At 32.9% G+C, this 16,555-nt stretch overlaps 1 protein-coding gene across 17 annotated transcripts in view; it reads left to right on the forward strand.

Annotated features, from left to right (window-relative positions):
* RPS6KC1 (ribosomal protein S6 kinase C1) overlaps positions 1-16,555 on the forward strand; it is a 230,633-nt gene that overhangs the window by 12,174 nt on the left and 201,904 nt on the right. For 12 of the 17 annotated variants that reach the window (XM_023533210.1, XM_023533214.1, XM_023533221.1 and 9 more), the window contains exons 2-4: positions 2,918-2,953; positions 8,138-8,258; positions 14,949-15,064. In XM_023533210.1, the coding sequence (XP_023388978.1) occupies positions 2,918-2,953; positions 8,138-8,258; positions 14,949-15,064 (273 nt within the window). Of the gene's footprint in view, positions 1-2,917; positions 2,954-4,540; positions 4,658-8,137; positions 8,259-14,948; positions 15,065-16,555 lie in introns of all 17 variants that reach the window. The other 5 variants (XM_023533225.1, XM_023533222.1, XM_023533223.1 and 2 more) reach the window with 2 other exon arrangements.

Below are 16,555 nucleotides of genomic sequence, written 5' to 3' on the forward strand. Positions count from 1 at the left end.
AATTCATATATACATATATATATATATGTAGTACTTACTGAGCTATAGAAATTTATAAACTTTAAATGAAAGATACCACTGCTTTAAATTCCAACTTTTGTGGAATTTATTGGCTGAATTTTATGACAAAATACTGAAATTCACCCAGAAAAAAATTACTAAATGCCAGGAATCTATATCAGAGTGAATTTAAGTATTTTTTATTAGAATTGATACTACTTCTTGAAATAATTGCTAATATAGTATTAAAAGTTATTGATATTTGGGTTTGAAAGAATAAATAAAACCTAATGGTGACAAGGTTTTGTGGAAGTAAATAAACTTAATTATTGTTGAAAATATCACAGATAAATGGAGGGAGGCAGAGTACAGTGAAGAGCATTAGATCAGGAGTCAGAAAATCTCAGTTCTAATTTCATATCTAAAGGTGAATAGCCTTGTGGCGTTATACAAATCTCTGGGTCTTGTCTGTAAAAGGGACACTCATAATAACCACTCCTGCCCAATTCATAAGTTGTTGAAGGAATAAAATGAATCATTGATATAAAATGCTTTGCAAATGTAAATGTATTAAGACAAGGTTTTTTCCCCCCATGCCTAGCACAGTGTCTTGAACGGTATTAGCACAGGTAGAGACTTTCTCTCAATAATAAAAAAGAAGCTAAGAAACAAGTCTAGGACTGATTCTTGGAGTGCTCACAGAGTGCTGGGGGGTAGAAGGAGGAAGAGGAACCAAGAAAAGAGAAGCAGAAGAACCAAAGGGGAAAAAGAAAGGAGAATCAGGAAAGTATAGCCCTGAACTTTCCAGACTTGATTTTCACTAAGCTTTGTTTATGCTGTTGGGGAAAGGGATAGTTAATACTCAGCAAACAGCTCTCAATTTAATTTTCTGAACTCTACATAAGTGAATTTTCTTCCCTTCACTTGAGAAATATTTGAGGGTGAAGAAAAGTGCCTCTTGTAAGCTTAAAATTAAAGACCTTCACCTAGGTGGTTTAAAACTCCTTAAACTTTTATTTTCTGTATTTCCTGTAATAACCATAAGTATCTTAGTATCATGAAAACATTAAAAGTCTTAAATCATTAAACTGTGTTCTTGACTGCTTCTGGAATGCAGTTTGCTACCATGGTCTGGGCAGCGAGCATTCAGTGTCATGTCACCTGCCTGAATAAACCTTTTCGCCAGTGATCCTATGTTGACTGTTTTTGGTGGGTGGATTATTAGTGAATTGATATCCCCGACTTTCTTCTCATTAGCTTATTTTATAAAAATGCAAGAAAAATTTATAAGGCAAAATTATTTTATTATGTGAAATACTATAATTGAGAAAGGTGTGTGTGTGTGTGTGTGTGTGTGTGTGTGTGTGTGTGTGTGTGTGTGTGTGTGTGTGGTGCGATGGGGATGAGGTGTGTGGTAATTGAAAGTAATAGCTAAAATCCAATATTTGAGTACTGTATGGTTGTTAGTTACCTATTCTTGCCTTTTATTCTAAATCCGTGTTTTCTAATACGGTAGCTATTAGCCATATGTGACTTTTTAGTTAAATGAAATAAAATAAAAATTCTGTTTTTGTCTCAGTAGCCACACACACACACACGTATGGACAGTGCAGATAGGAACATTTCTTTCCATTGTCAGAGAAAATTCTGTTGGACAGCACTGTTCTAAATTATTGAAAATTGTAAGAGATTTTACCAAATTTATATATCTAGTTGGAGAATAGAGTGGCAAGAAAATGGAAACCTTTCCTGTCTGGAATTCTTAAGTGAGACCTTTCAAGATAGTTAAATCCTCTAGTAAGGGAGTGAGGGAGCTAACTTTTTAATCATGGAGTTCGTGCTGTATTCTTTTTTGATGTCCACAACAGCCAAGTTAAGCAGGGAGTATTATCCCCATTTTATAGAGGGGATCAAGCCTGTCAGTAGAAGAACTGTAATTTGAACCCAGGTATGTCAGACTTTAAATGGTAGTTTTTTTTTGTTTTTGTTTTAGACCTCAGGAGTAGTTGATCGTAATCCCTGGTTCATGCTGTTGTCACTAGTTATCAAAGAATTTTTCTTTCACCCGTATGCAACCATGTGTTTGATGTATCTTTTTTTTTTTTTTTGCAAAATGCATATTGTAGCATTATGTTCATGAATTTTACATTTATATAGATGATATTTTGTATATAATGTGAGATTTTCCTACTGTACAATGCCATTTAAGTACCCAGCCTTCTTTTTTTTCAAAAGTTATGTGAGAAAATCTTTCTAAATGGTGTTAGATTTTTAAAAATCAGTCAATTAATTAATTAATTAATTAGTTTGTTTGTTTATTTATTTATTTTGGTGTTAGATTTTTTTGCTTTTGGAATTAGAGAAGTCTGAAAGAACCCTCTCTCCTCTTTGCTCAGAGAATATAGGTATATATTAGGTATTCAGTGATTTCTTCTCACAGATATTTATGTGTCTGAACATTGTGGCTGCTTTTTTTTTACTGAAATTTTTATTGGGCTAATTGTAGATTCATATCCAGTTAGAAGAAATAATGTGGAGCAGTCCCTTGCATACTTTATCCAGATGCAGCTGCTTTTTGTGCTTCTAATTTATATGGAGGCTGGGAAGGGGAGTAGACAAGTTTGGTAGAATTATGTCACGTAAGTGTGAAGGCCTGAGGCATTCTTTTGTGGCTGTGATATGGGAACTTTAGAATGTGGATTTTATTTCAGCTCTGCCTTTATGCTTAATTTTTTAGTGTGTTTCAGATAGTGAAGTTACTATATAGCTGAGTTCCATGTAAGTGATATAATATGGTTATTTCTTTTCCTTTAAGCAAATAGATTTTTTTAAAATAAAAATACTGTCGAAAGTAATTATACAAATGTGAAATCTTAAATTTTGATAATTAGATATTTCTGTGTATGTTTTGTTTTAGGTTGTTTCACGAAGAAATCCAGAGGATGTCCAGGAGGTAACATGTTTATCCATATGAGTTTTATTTTATATATTTGACAAAAATTTAGTTAACTACTTTATTGTTAAAATGAATTATTTGTACGTCAGTCTGTATTTGTATGTTTGTGTGGATAATGTTTTCAGCTCACAAAACAGTAGTTGAAGTGTCCTATTTCAGACCTGTTAATTACTAGTTAAGTTTTAGTAGGTGTTAAATAAGAATTTGAGAAGTTACTCAGACCTATTAAGTATGTGTTAAATTTTAGTAAGTGTTAAGTTATGTAAATAACTTCAGGACTTATAATGCTGTTAATAACATGGTACTTTTTCTGATAAGTGGCCCTCATAATAAGATTTCAGTATTAGTTAAGGGCCCTTATTTACCTGTTTGATGCCTCGTTAATAAAAAATGCAAAGTATTTGATAAGTAATATTAATTTAAAAGATTATAATAATAAATGGGTTTCTGTCTACTTCCATTTTTATATTGAGTTGACATGTTGACATCTTGGAAAACTGCTTTGGGTGTAGATGTTTCTTTTTAAAATTTTGTAATAAGTTCTTTTGCAGAGTTTTCCCCTCTCTAATGATACCAGCTTGTTATGTTTTTGCTTAAAACTGTGGAATTCTCTGTTTGTAATTACTTTGTGCTCATTACATACCTTTAGGAATCCTCACTGAGGAGCTTCTTTTAATGTTTTTTGATTTACTGTCATTTTAGTATTTGTTCATTTTCTTATTTATTTTTTAAAAAATTAATTTATTTTCCAATTACTGTTGACATACAATATCATATTAGTTTCAGGTGTACAACATACTGATTAGACATTTATATACCTTGCAAAGTGATTACCCTGATCTCATTTGCACTAAGATTAGAAGGATATATGTTGAGGACTTTTTTTTTTCTTACTAAAGTGTTTAAAACAGGCATTGCAAATTAGCAGCCTTGATTCTGCAACAATGTTTTTTTTTTTTTCCAATTTAATTTTAATGTCTTTAGCGGAGTATGTACTTTCTTTTTAGCCACAAGCCCCATTACTACTCCGTATTGACAAATCTGGCTTGATTTATATATTTAAGTTGATTGTTTGGTACTGGTTGGTTTGAATATGTGACATCAGGTTTATTTATTTCAACTTTTATACATTACCATTTCTTACCATACGTGGTCTGAAATTTGTTTTTGTCTTATGGTTAAAAACAGTTCAATGAAAGGCATATTTTAAAAAGATTTCATATTATTTTTCCTTAGGGTTTTAAGATGTCTTACTCCCCTCACCCCATCCCCCATAGCTCTGATGAGAATATTGTAATATTGTTATTTTGGAAGGAAAGGATATATATATCTCTGTCTCCTAGAATGGCGGTGAAATTGTTTGCACCATTGATTAAAATACTCTCTTTACTTAAGTGTCAACTTGATTAGTGTGAACTATTCTTTAGAATTTAGAACTCTTTAGAATGTTGAATTCATAGTCAATACCAGGCTATTCTGCTTTTGCAAATTTACAACTCTGTTAAAATTGAAAATGGGTTGTATTTCTTTTGAATACATTGATTGCTGTGCTGTAGTTTGTAGCTTGATGTTCCCCTTTTCCAGGGAGAATCCTGAATCAACCTACCCATGAACATACTTTCTGCCATTTCCTTAATCATTTTTTGGGGAAATCTCTTTTATAATAACAACTGTTGGTGAACCATTCATCAGAAAACTCTTGTAAGTGTCCTTTAGTTAGATGATTGCATGGTCCTTTGTTAGAAATGCTATAAAATTGAAAAATAATGTCTTCTGTTAACTAGCTTCTTAAAATATAGAATAACCTTGAAATTATAATAGCACTTTTCATTTTTACATATATTTCCTTAAACATTGGAATTCTCATTTAGGAGAGGAATTCACTCCCTAGAATTTGTTTCCATTTTCTTTCACTTTCTCTTTCTGTTCTCTGATACATTTAGTTATTGTTTTAGAATGTAGTCAGGCTTCACAAGGGCTGTTGAGGATTAGTAGATGCACAGTTAGTCTAACCAAATATAGGGCCAATAATAGGTATTCCTTATAAAATGTTGCTGTTTTCTTTTCTTCATATGCCTTGGCACATGCTACCAGACAGCAGTGTTTTCTTCCTAAGAATGTTGAAATACTCACATGGAGTAAATAATTTAAAATTATCCAGGTACCTTTTTTTATCTTTTAAAAATTCCTCTAAATTTTTATTTATTAAGAGCAGCATGAGCGAATCTGTCAAAGTATTGTTTCTCCATAGGTAGTAAACCTCATTGGCATCAGAAATGTGTCAAAGGCTCTTGAAAGGGGGAAAGGAAATCCGTAAGCAAATAGTATGGTATGATGTTTGTTGCAAAAAAGACGATCAAGCAAGATTTAAGTACTATAGGAGAGTAAAAAAGACAATGGAGTGGTTTTATGAAATACAAGAGATCTAAAGGTTTTTGGTATCATTAAATAAAATTATCTTAAAAGAAAAATTTTTTTTTTAATGTAAATACTTAAGGGAATGTTTTTAATGAAAACGAAGCACTTATTAAATTTGTAGTCTATGATTGTCACTAAATTAATATTTAATTGAGGAATTTTATTCAGATAACTTTAATGAATAAGAAATTTCTGTAGAGTTGGTTCAATAGAGCAATAGCAATAGGAAAAAATTGATTATTAGAGAAAATGATTTTTGCATGTATCTTTTGGTACTTTGTGTAGTCCAATTGTAAACATGAATAATTGCTGATGTAAAGGATGTTTGCTTCTGTTCACTTTTCCATTTTGAAGATTTCTAGAAATGTTCAAGCTTAGAAGGAGTAAGAAGAAAGGAGGCAGTGGATAGTGACATTTTGTAATGCTTTGGTTTCCCATATTTCTTGAGGGTTTATATTTGCTCTCAGATATTTCAGTTCTGTATTTCTAGAGCTGAGAATAAGGAATATGTGAGTGAATAAATTAGAGCACGGTTAAACACAGGTACTCACATTGGGTTGGGGAGTTCTCATTCTTACCTGACAAACTATCCACTGGTTTATGTACTATGGTGTTACTATCATTATTGCAATTACATTGTTAACTTTTGCCCTTTAAGTTCCTCTGCCTTTATTTTAAAATGACCCCAACTAGAATATAAATTTTATCTGCAGAGTTCTTTGTTTCCATGAGCTACAGTCCTTTGAATAGCTCTTATGTCTAGTTCATAATGGCTTTAAAGATGGCATAAGTCTATCACCTAGTTTCCCTTTAAGCCCTTGGTAATGTAGTGCTACTATAATTTGATCTATTTTAAAAATACAAAACTAACATTTTTTCCCCCATGACAGAATTACATTCATGAATTAAAATTAGGAACTATAAAGAAGTACAAAATATGAAAATTAAAATCACTATAATTTTACTATGCTGAGGACTTGTACTTTTCAAGTGTTTGGTTTGGCTCTCAATTTCTCTTTGTCTTTTACTGGAATTACTGGTGTTTTGCTATCAGCACTTGTTTCATTTACGTCATTTAAAAATACAATCTCTTCTGTCCAGGTGGCCTGTCTCATGGCACAGCCAAGCTGCTTAACACTTACTCTGCCCTTGATTTTCTCTTCCTTACCTCTGGCTGGCCCCTCCATGTTATGGTTTCCCATCATTCTGTTGTTAGGCTCCTCATCAAATACTGAGAAACCTTTCCTGAGTGATTGATTACCACCTCTCTGCTGATGACTCTGACATTAATACATCTTGCTTGGTTCTTGCTCTTGAACCCCAAACCCATCTTTCCTATTGGACATTTCCAGTTAGATGCCTCACAAACACTAAAGCAAATATGTCTAAAATCGAACTTTGTTCTTATCTCAGAACAGCTCCTTCTCCCTTGGCTTTTCATCTTAGGGAATAGCATCATCATTTATCCAGTTGCAAAAGCCATAATTCTAGTAATTATTTATTTGGCATCTTGCTCTCCTATTAAAAACTTCATCAACAACCCCTTCTCTCTCTATTTTTGTTGTTCTAATCACTATTTCCCTTCGGGCTACTCACCTAAGATAAAACTTTCTGTAAAGTCTTCTTAGACCCCAAGGCTGGTTTAGGTGCTTTTTCTTTAACATCCATAGGCTGCCCTTCTAGCATTTACCATGCCGCTGTCTTGGGATGTAGTTATCGTGTTGGCTTATTCTTTCTGACTGGACTGGGAACTCTTCAAAGGCAGGAATTATGTTTCTCATTTCTTCATCCTTTGTGCCAACGCAGTGCCTAGCACAAAGGAGGGCCATGAAAATATTTGTTTTGATGACTATTTTTGTTGTTGAGCCTAAATCACATGTGGCAACCTGCTTGGCTTGAGCTTTGCTTATTAACATTGCACTCTCATAGTGAGTTTGTTAGAACTGAGATAAGCGAGTTTTTTAGAAGCAAAGGCCCCAGTCAGTATACCAGGTGACAGAATTTAAAACTCACTTTTATTCTCTTTAGTGGAGACTGAAGGACGATGAATCAGTGATATCAAGGCCATGTGTCACATCCTTTTTCTTTATAAAGATTTTTTTCTAGTTTAATCTCAGTGTGTTTAAATGGTAATTCATACTAATGAAGGTAAACTTTTAATTTGTTTTTTAAAATATACTACTTTTAATGGTTTTATGATCAAGAGTCACCTTACCTCCAGAAATCTTATTACTACTTTAAATTGAGATTTATGTAATAAAGTTTATGTTAATTAGTTGCTATAAGGCCATTTCTTCTTCATTGTTATTTACTTTATCCTTTTAGGCAAATGTTGAGTATGTACTTCATTTTGAAAAATGGTCTAGATTATTTTTTGTTTATGAACATGCTGTTTTTGCAATAGCATATGTATTTTGACATCCAGCTCATTTCTAGGCCAATAGTAATTGGCTTTCGAAGAGGTTAAGTAACGTTTTATGTAGTATAGACCTTCTTTGTATTAGAGTGAATATTTTTCTAGTATGAAGAAAACAGTACTTGTTTAAAGACCAAAATGGAATATTTGGAGGAAGAATAACTGTTTTATATTTTTAAAGCAAATATTATTAATTTCAGACAGTTACCACATTGGTTAGAAGCAATATTTGTTTACCTTTGCTTGGCAATTTTGAGCACTTAAATGAAAAGATTATATGTTGTTCAGCTATCCGAACCTAAATAGTTTCACTGTGAGATGCACATTTAATTTTCTTCTCTCTTCAGATAATCGTATGGAAGAGATACAGCGACTTTAAGAAACTACACAAAGAACTATGGCAAATTCACAAAAACTTATTCCGACATTCAGAATTGTTTCCTCCATTTGCCAAAGGAAAAGTGTTTGGTATGTAATTATTTTGAATTTGTGATTTTAAAATTCACGATTAACCAGTTATGCATATATGCTAATCCCCGAAATACTGTGCTATAAATAAAGTCAGAAGCCCCTTTATTAAGATAATTCCTGTCATGCAACAAGCACCTGAAGTTGTTTTTCATGTTCTTGGTAGTTTCACTAACTCAGAATGCATTTCTTTTTCCCTTCCATGAAACAGCAACGCGACAACTCCCAACTCCAGCCAATCAAACAAATGAAAAAAACTGTTGGATCATAAGGAAAGATGATGTTGAATTATTATAGTTTGGAATTTTTTTGATTTTTAAAATATATATGTTTCTTGGAAATGTTGACCCATTTCATTATACAGTATCAAAAAATAGTTAATATTACAGATCTCTAAAGGAAATTTTTTAAGTATTGGGGAGCTCTTAAGTTCATGGTGACTTGACAGTTTGAATTTCATCACTGAAACCAATGCTATTGGTAGTTTTCCTTGAAGTGTCAGATTTACTTTATTTTTGAGAAAATATCTGCCAGCTATCCAAGTCTGAATATTTGTTTTTTTCTGCATATTTTTAAAAAGAAATGATCTCAAGCGTTGAGATTTAATAAACAAAATTAATAAATTTTCTGTTTCATCAAGGACATTCTTAACTGAAAGTGGCATTTAAAACTTTAATGCAAATGAGTGGCAGTAAGGAATATGACGATTACTAATAAGTATAGTTTAGTCTTGATTCATGCTAAGGTCAGCCGTTTTACTCCCGTTGCTTTTAGATTATCAGTGCAAATGTCAATGTGGTGAACAATGCAACTACTGTTTTAGGATTATGAAAATGATTTTGACCTTGTTGATATCTTGAAAGGCCCTTAGGGGACCCTCAGCAGTCTGTGGACCACATGTGAGAGCACACATACATACACAGCCACACAAATATGTACACACACATATGTACATACACCTGGGTGTTCCTTGCAGCATTTTCAATAGAAGAAAACTTAAACCGAAATTTCTCAATATGTGATAGTATGGATGCACCATAATTTGGCCGATTAATAGACTTCTTCAGCTTTTTGAGATCTACCGGCATGGAAAGATATCCAAGATATATTTTTCAGAAACAGGAAACAAATATTGGATAGCACTATGTTTAGTAAGATCCCATCTATGTTTAAAATAGATTTGTGTGAAGACGTACCCACACACATTTGTATAATGCGTGAAATCTCTGAGGGCGTGGGAGGTGGGATATTTTTACCTTTTACCTTAAACCTTCTGCACTGTGGAATTTAGCTGTGCACATATATCTTTAAATTGAGTGTTGGAAGATAAACAGCCTGGCTTCATAAACAATAAGCTTGTCACTGGATGAAAGGGAATTGCTTCTAAATTGGTTCTTAGCTATTATTGTCTGTTGCTAATGGATTATCTCCAACTTTTCTTCACATCCTTATATATTAAAGAGTGAAAGTTTTTTATTAATCTTAATAAGTAAGCAATTTATCACTCTCAGTAAATGGTACAGTCCATTTGTAATACTTGATAACTGCAGTGAACCCTGCAGGCAGCAGCTGTGGTTGTGTCAGGGGAATTGTTGGTTAGTCATCTGTTTTTTTAGCTACTCTCACATTTTTAGTACGTTAGCCTCAGCAGCAAAAGAGAGTCCTTTTGTAATTTGCTGAATCATCAGATATGTAGTTACAGTAAAAAGTGTTACAGTAAAAAGAACATGACTTTAGTAATTAGATGGATTTAGGCCCAAATCTTCTATCTACTATTTACCAGTGGTGTGATCTTGTACAAATTAATATGAGTCCTTTTTCTTATTGGTAAGATAGGAATAATACCGTCCTGTTCTGAGGATTTAATCTGTAGTATGTTTAGTGCTCCACGCATGTCATCATCTATTGTAAGCTATCATCTGTTGCTCAGTTTACCATACACCTTTGTGTTTCCTTCTTTAGTGTTGCACTGCTCCTCTGTGAGATTTCTGGTTAGCCTCTCACAGATTTTTTTTAGATGTCTCCTAGGAAGTTTTCTGTGTTTCCTTTAGGCTGAGTTAGTTGTTTCCTTCAGTTCTATATCTCACCAATATAGCACCTAACTTATTTTTCTCCAATTTTTTTAAATTTGCAGAATTATCCAATTTATAGGAAAAAACCTCACAAGAATAGTATGGTGAACACTTACATAACGGTTGCCCAAGTTTACTGATTCACGATTTACCACATTTGTCTGTAACTCTGTGTGTGTCTAATTTTTTTCTTGAACCATTTGAGAATAAGTTACAGATATTGTGACATTTCACCCCCTTTTTCCCATATTTTCCCTATAACCACAATACCGTATCACACTGAAGAAATTTAATGTTGATACAATAAAATGATCAATTATGTAGTCCATATTCAGATTGCCCCAGTTGTCCTAAAAATATTCTTTTTAGTTTTTTTTGGATCCAGAATCAGGCCCTAGGTTTGTTTCTTTAATGTAAAGCATTTCTCATGCATTTTTTTCTTTTATGACATTGACATTGTAAAGAGTATAAGTCAGTTTTGTAGGTTTCACACTCTAGATCTGATTGTTTTCTTATGATCAGATTTTTTTTTTTTCTTTTTCTTTTTCGTTAGATCTCTCATCGTACTAGATTTCCTGTGAGAAAGGAGCTAGCAGCTCTTGATAGCTAAGAAAGAACTGGCCTGGCACTACCTATCCATTCGACCTCTGGGTTTCTTAGAGCTGACCTGGCATTCACAGCTAGGCTGTGTTATTCTGTTAAACCTAAACAGTTTCACAGAACATACACATTAGACAAGGCCACTGTGTGTCTTTGGATTAAGACAAAAACAAGATTACTCCATGATCATGTCTAAACACAGACAAAAACATGAATGTTGTTCAAGTCACAAAAATGATTAAGCATTCTGGTTACCATGAGTGACGCAGCTTCTTCATAAATGACAGCCATAGCCTCTCTTCATTCTTCTTGCCTCATAGGAAGATATTTTTAAATCCTAGAATTAGAATTCATACTCATAGAATACCTACACTTCCTGACAGCATCCAAACCAAGCAAAGCTCCACTTCTTTGAGCCTTTCTCGAAAGCACCCAACACAAGCCCAAATCCTTTAAGTCCTTTCTAACACCTTCTTAGTGAAATGCCCCAGTGTTCCCAATAGTGTATATTCTCCCTAGTTAAAGGTGTAATACATCCCGCTTATTTAACTAGAGGTGTGTTCTTGGTACTGTTGACTAGAGGGAATTCACAGGTGAGAACTTTGGCCTCTTTATTTTACTCTGTGACTGAATTTTTGATGTAGTTAAGAATCACCATCAAGCTTTCCTGGCTAGTTTCATACTGGTTAAGGATAACTTTTAGTTGCATATAACCAATTTTTGATCATCGACATTTGCATTTTAAAAAGTTATAAGCTCTGTTTTCTAGGAGTAATAATAATAAAAACAGAGAAGATCCTAAAGTCAGCTTATAAATCAAAGAAAGAGACTTATTTCCGATGATTTACGAGCTTTGTTAGAATGTTTGAATTTATTCCTCCTTCCTCTAGCTTTTAATAAACAAACCATTATTGTGTAATTAGAAGCGGTGGAATGGCTTGTATATAATACATACACACACAAATAATATACATAATATATAATATTGCACATTAGACTTTCTCAGGAAAAATTGTTTTGCACTTTCTATTGTAAGTTATATAAACAATGACCCTGTGACTGGAAATTTAAACAGTGATAAGAGAAGCACTTGATTATGATATCCCATTGTTTCTGCCTTTCAAATGAAAGTTTTGATGATATTAAAGGATTAACAACTAAAGAATAGGGTGTTATCTACCATTAGGATGATTGTTGAATATTGCTACTTTTTAATTTACCTTTAAAATTAGATTGTTTTGTTATATATATTAGGGCCAGTAGTTATTGCATTAAAACCCAACTACTTTTTTTTTTGTTTACGTTAACCAGTACTATTTTTTTTTATTCTGAAATCTTAGGAACAAAGAAATGAGAATGTTCTTTCATCACATTTGTTTTGATGATTGGATTCAGTGTAATTGAACCTTTTAATGCATAAGCCTTTATTTTTGGTTGTGCTCCACTCTGAAAGATGTTTTAATTCATCTCTGCTTATCTAAGTTTAGTGGAATGGAAATGCAAAGATCAATAGGAGTACTACAAAGGCATGCTTTTGACATATGTATTCTGTTTAGGAGTTAATACACTTCTTGTAATACACATCTTGCTTAAGCATTTTAGTCTTAACTTACCAGGAAGGTGGGCTGAGTCATTGATCACTATAGGATTAAAGCTCTCAAATTTGTATATATTTGTTTCAGCTAGTAAGTAAGATTTTTTAAGGGTATCATCAAATATGAGGAAGCTTTTTATTAAAAGTTCTCAATAAATAGTTATGCATTTAAAGACAATACTATGTGGTCTTCTGGGTTGAAACATAGTGTATAATGTGCGCATTTTCTGGGTTTCTGTTCTAGGATTATAGATGCCCACAAAATTACTAATATTAATTCATAGGCCCTGGAATTTACTCTTTTGTTTAAAGTATAAATATGTTTGGATGATAATCACAAGCACCAGTGCATACTTAATTTCTTACTTAGGAAAAAGAAGGAATAATGGACATTTAGCTGCCATTTTAATCTTTTTGGCTAGTATATTTTCCCCAGGATTGAGTAATTTAGATTGTTTTCAGGCCAGAGAATTTGCTGTATGTGTTGGGGCTCTCGGAAGTTTGTTTCCAGATAATATTATTGATAGAAAAGCCAGCAGTGTCATTTTAGATGTGCCTTTGTCATTGGGATACTGGGTTTAATTGGATTGTTGCATATGAACTGAGAGCTAATGGAAAAACAGATATAATGGATTCTGTTAGGTTTGGTTACTTGTGAAAAAGCTTAAAATCAGACAGATGTTGGTTTTATACTCATGATATAAGATCTGGAGGTAGCATCGGCAGGGCAGCTCCACAGGAATGAAAAGTCAGGAATGAAAGATCCTGCCTTGTTGCTCTGTCATTTTTTAGCTTCTACTTCATAGTACTTTTTGGAAAAGGAAAAGGAGAAAGAAGGAAAGGGAGAAGGGAGAAGGTATATACTGGCTGTCTCTTAAAGAGATTTCCCCCCTGGGCTGCCTGTTATCTTAGAAATTAGGGAATCTTTTACTTCTAGGAATATGTTGAGAACAGATTGAGATGGCAGTTGGCAGTAGTATCCTGGATCTAATAGACTTCCGTGTCCTTGCTAACCTGTACGGGGACTTGAGTTCTTTGGGGATGCTGACAAAAGTTATACACTCTTTTCCTAGAAAATTGTGCCTGTGGACATATGCATGGAATTTTGTAGGACTGTTATCTCCATTAAGCGTAGGGGGCTCTTTATGGACCCATTGTTACAATTTATTAGTGAAAGATTACTATCTTCTAGGATAGAATGTTCCACTAAGACAGTTTTTTTGGTTAGAAAAATTTTCTAAGTTTTCATTATTTACTCATAAAGTCAACAAAAGTTTATTAGCATGTTCTGTATGCTAGACACTGTATGATGGTACTTGAAGATTCAAAGACACCATGATTGATTTATTAAGTACCTAGTGTGTGCCTGGCATGGAACTGGGAGCCTTAAGTACATTGTTCATCTTTTCCATTTTATAAATTAAGAAATAATCTGCCTAAGATTTTATAGCTAGTGAATGATGGAGCTACTATTTGAACACGAGTCTAGTTATCATGAGATAGACACTTCATCGTAAGAATGCAACACACTGAGCTTGAGATATTTAGTGGTTCAGTTTCAAATTCTTGCTTTGGGTAATATACCTAGGAATCTTTTTGTTTCTTAGTTTTCTCTTAACATTTTGCAAGCCACTGAAACTATTTAAATATGTGATGATACTATTTTGAGTTTGTGTTTTTTAAAAATCTATATTGTATTCAGTATATTACATGGCATGTGTCAGATGCCAATGGGTAATCTGATATGAGAGTAGTAAAGAATGATCATATTTGAAAATGTCTTGTCAGCATTCAAATTGTATATGTTATTTAAAAAATTCTGTGAAAAGCACCTTTCAATCACCTGGTAAACCAGAGCTCACTTGTGCCATGTGTGTTCTCTTTTTTCTCGCAAGCACACTGTCATATGTGCTGCTGACAGCATTACACATGGAATTCGGCTTAAAAGCTTTTTGCTTTTGAACCCATTGATATACAGATGTTCTCATAATTTTTTCTCTTCAGTTCCTTTATAAATCAAAAAAAGTGTGAAAGGGGAAATTATATGAGTAATTACAGTATTAAATTACTATAGAAAACCATCAGAGTTCTTTATATAATTCTTTTCAACTTCAGTTTCAAATCACCAGTTTTTAAAATGGTAAGTTTCTTACATTGACAGGCCTCAGATTATGTTGGCAGCATTAATTTATCAGTTGACACCTTTGCTTCTTGTTTTATTTGAAACATGATTTTCTTTTCTGGTGAGGGTGCTGCTGATTCCAGTTGTGGAGACAAGATTTGATTTGAGAAGATCGCATAATTAGAGTAAATAGGCAGTGTTGTGATAGGCCTGCTGCTGCTCTTTACTCTGTGAACATAAACTATTATAAATCCATGTTTGATTCTTCTCTACTTACAGAGTTGATTCTTATTTAATTCTAGGACGATTTGATGAAACTGTTATTGAAGAGAGGAGACAGTGTGCTGAAGATCTGCTGCAGTTTTCTGCCAACATTCCTGCTCTTTATAACAGTAAACAACTTGAAGATTTTTTCAAGGTTGGTGGTCTTTCTGAAATATTTTGTACTTTATTAAATATCTTTGTCTTTTAATTTGTAGTAAAGATTTTTTAAACAAAAAGTTGTTTACTTTTGGATTTTATTATTCACTAAAATAAGTAGACAGGGGCTTAATAACTGTCTATGGCATGCCTTCTATTTGTAGTGTAGAAATGAATTAGATTTTTGATTCATAGATTTAAAAAATTGATGCAAAGGATTTAAAGTTCATCTGATGCACTCCATCATAACTGAAATACATTAATAAAATTTTAATTATAACGAAACTCTAGTAGTTACTTTCACTTTTTGAGGTGTTTTTCAGTGATAGACTTCTTTTTGTGAGACAAACCACTGTAAGTCCATATTAAATGTTATAATTATACTAATTTGTTTACAGATAGAACAAAAATAGTCACTATAGAATTTTAGAGTGGGCTAGTACGGATTTTATTATCAGAGATCATTCGATCAGTGTTTTAAGTTTCTTGACATACTTTTATTCTGAGTTATCATTTTTAATAATAATTTTAAAATTTATTTTGAACTGCATCTGCAAGTTGTTGGTTGATATCACTGTCTTTAACAACCACAATTTTCCTATTGCATTTAGCTTTCTAGAAAAAAGCTAGGTGATTGTGCTATAAATGTATTTTTTTCCTTCAACTAAAAATCTACTCATTTATGTAAATATAATTTCTTAGAACATGTAGCCAGCAAGGTATATGAGTAATGGGATTTGTTATTTTCCTGAGGCTAGTGGAGCTACAAAAGGAATTTATTTTTTATGACCTATTTTAATATACTGAAGTTGATCTTTTGAAAGATATTATAATACAAACTTATGACATATAGTATTTAATAGAAATAGTAATAGAAGAGTTTGTAGTAAAAATAGAATTCCTACTGATTGACTTTTGTTGCTTAATTTTTCATTACTCTGCAATCTAGGCCAAGATGATATATTTGGCTTCTGCTTATGACCTAATGGAGATCTTTAGGCTCAAAGGCCAAGTCAGATTGATACAGTATTTAGCCCTTCGCTGTTCTTAGTTACAATTGTTTCTAGGCAGCAAAGAATATATGCTTATAGAAAAAGGCAGATTTATTGAGCAAGAAGACTATTGCTTTATAGAAATTGTGAAAGACAGTCATGTAAATTAACACATACCAAGAGCTAAAAAATTCAGTCTAGGGATGGATATAGAAATCAGATCATAGACTTTGGACAATTTTAATGAAAGTTACCTGTTTATTTTGTTTCTTTTGGATCTGGGAATTCCTGCTGGACGACACATTTTTAGGCTTTGTGAAATGAGAAAAGAAGAGGAAGAAAAGATTGGGAAGTTCAAGAAAAGTAAAGCTAACTATCTAGAGATAGTCCTTATTATATCTCATTGGCCAGAACTGGTCACAGGACTATCCTTAGCTTCTGAAACTCTGAGCAGTGACTCTTAGCTTTCTAGTTCTGATTGTGGGTGAAGATATGTA

Source organism: Pteropus vampyrus, unplaced genomic scaffold, assembly GCF_000151845.1.
Source record: "Pteropus vampyrus isolate Shadow unplaced genomic scaffold, Pvam_2.0 Scaffold98, whole genome shotgun sequence".
Taxonomy (NCBI): Eukaryota; Metazoa; Chordata; class Mammalia; order Chiroptera; family Pteropodidae; genus Pteropus; species Pteropus vampyrus.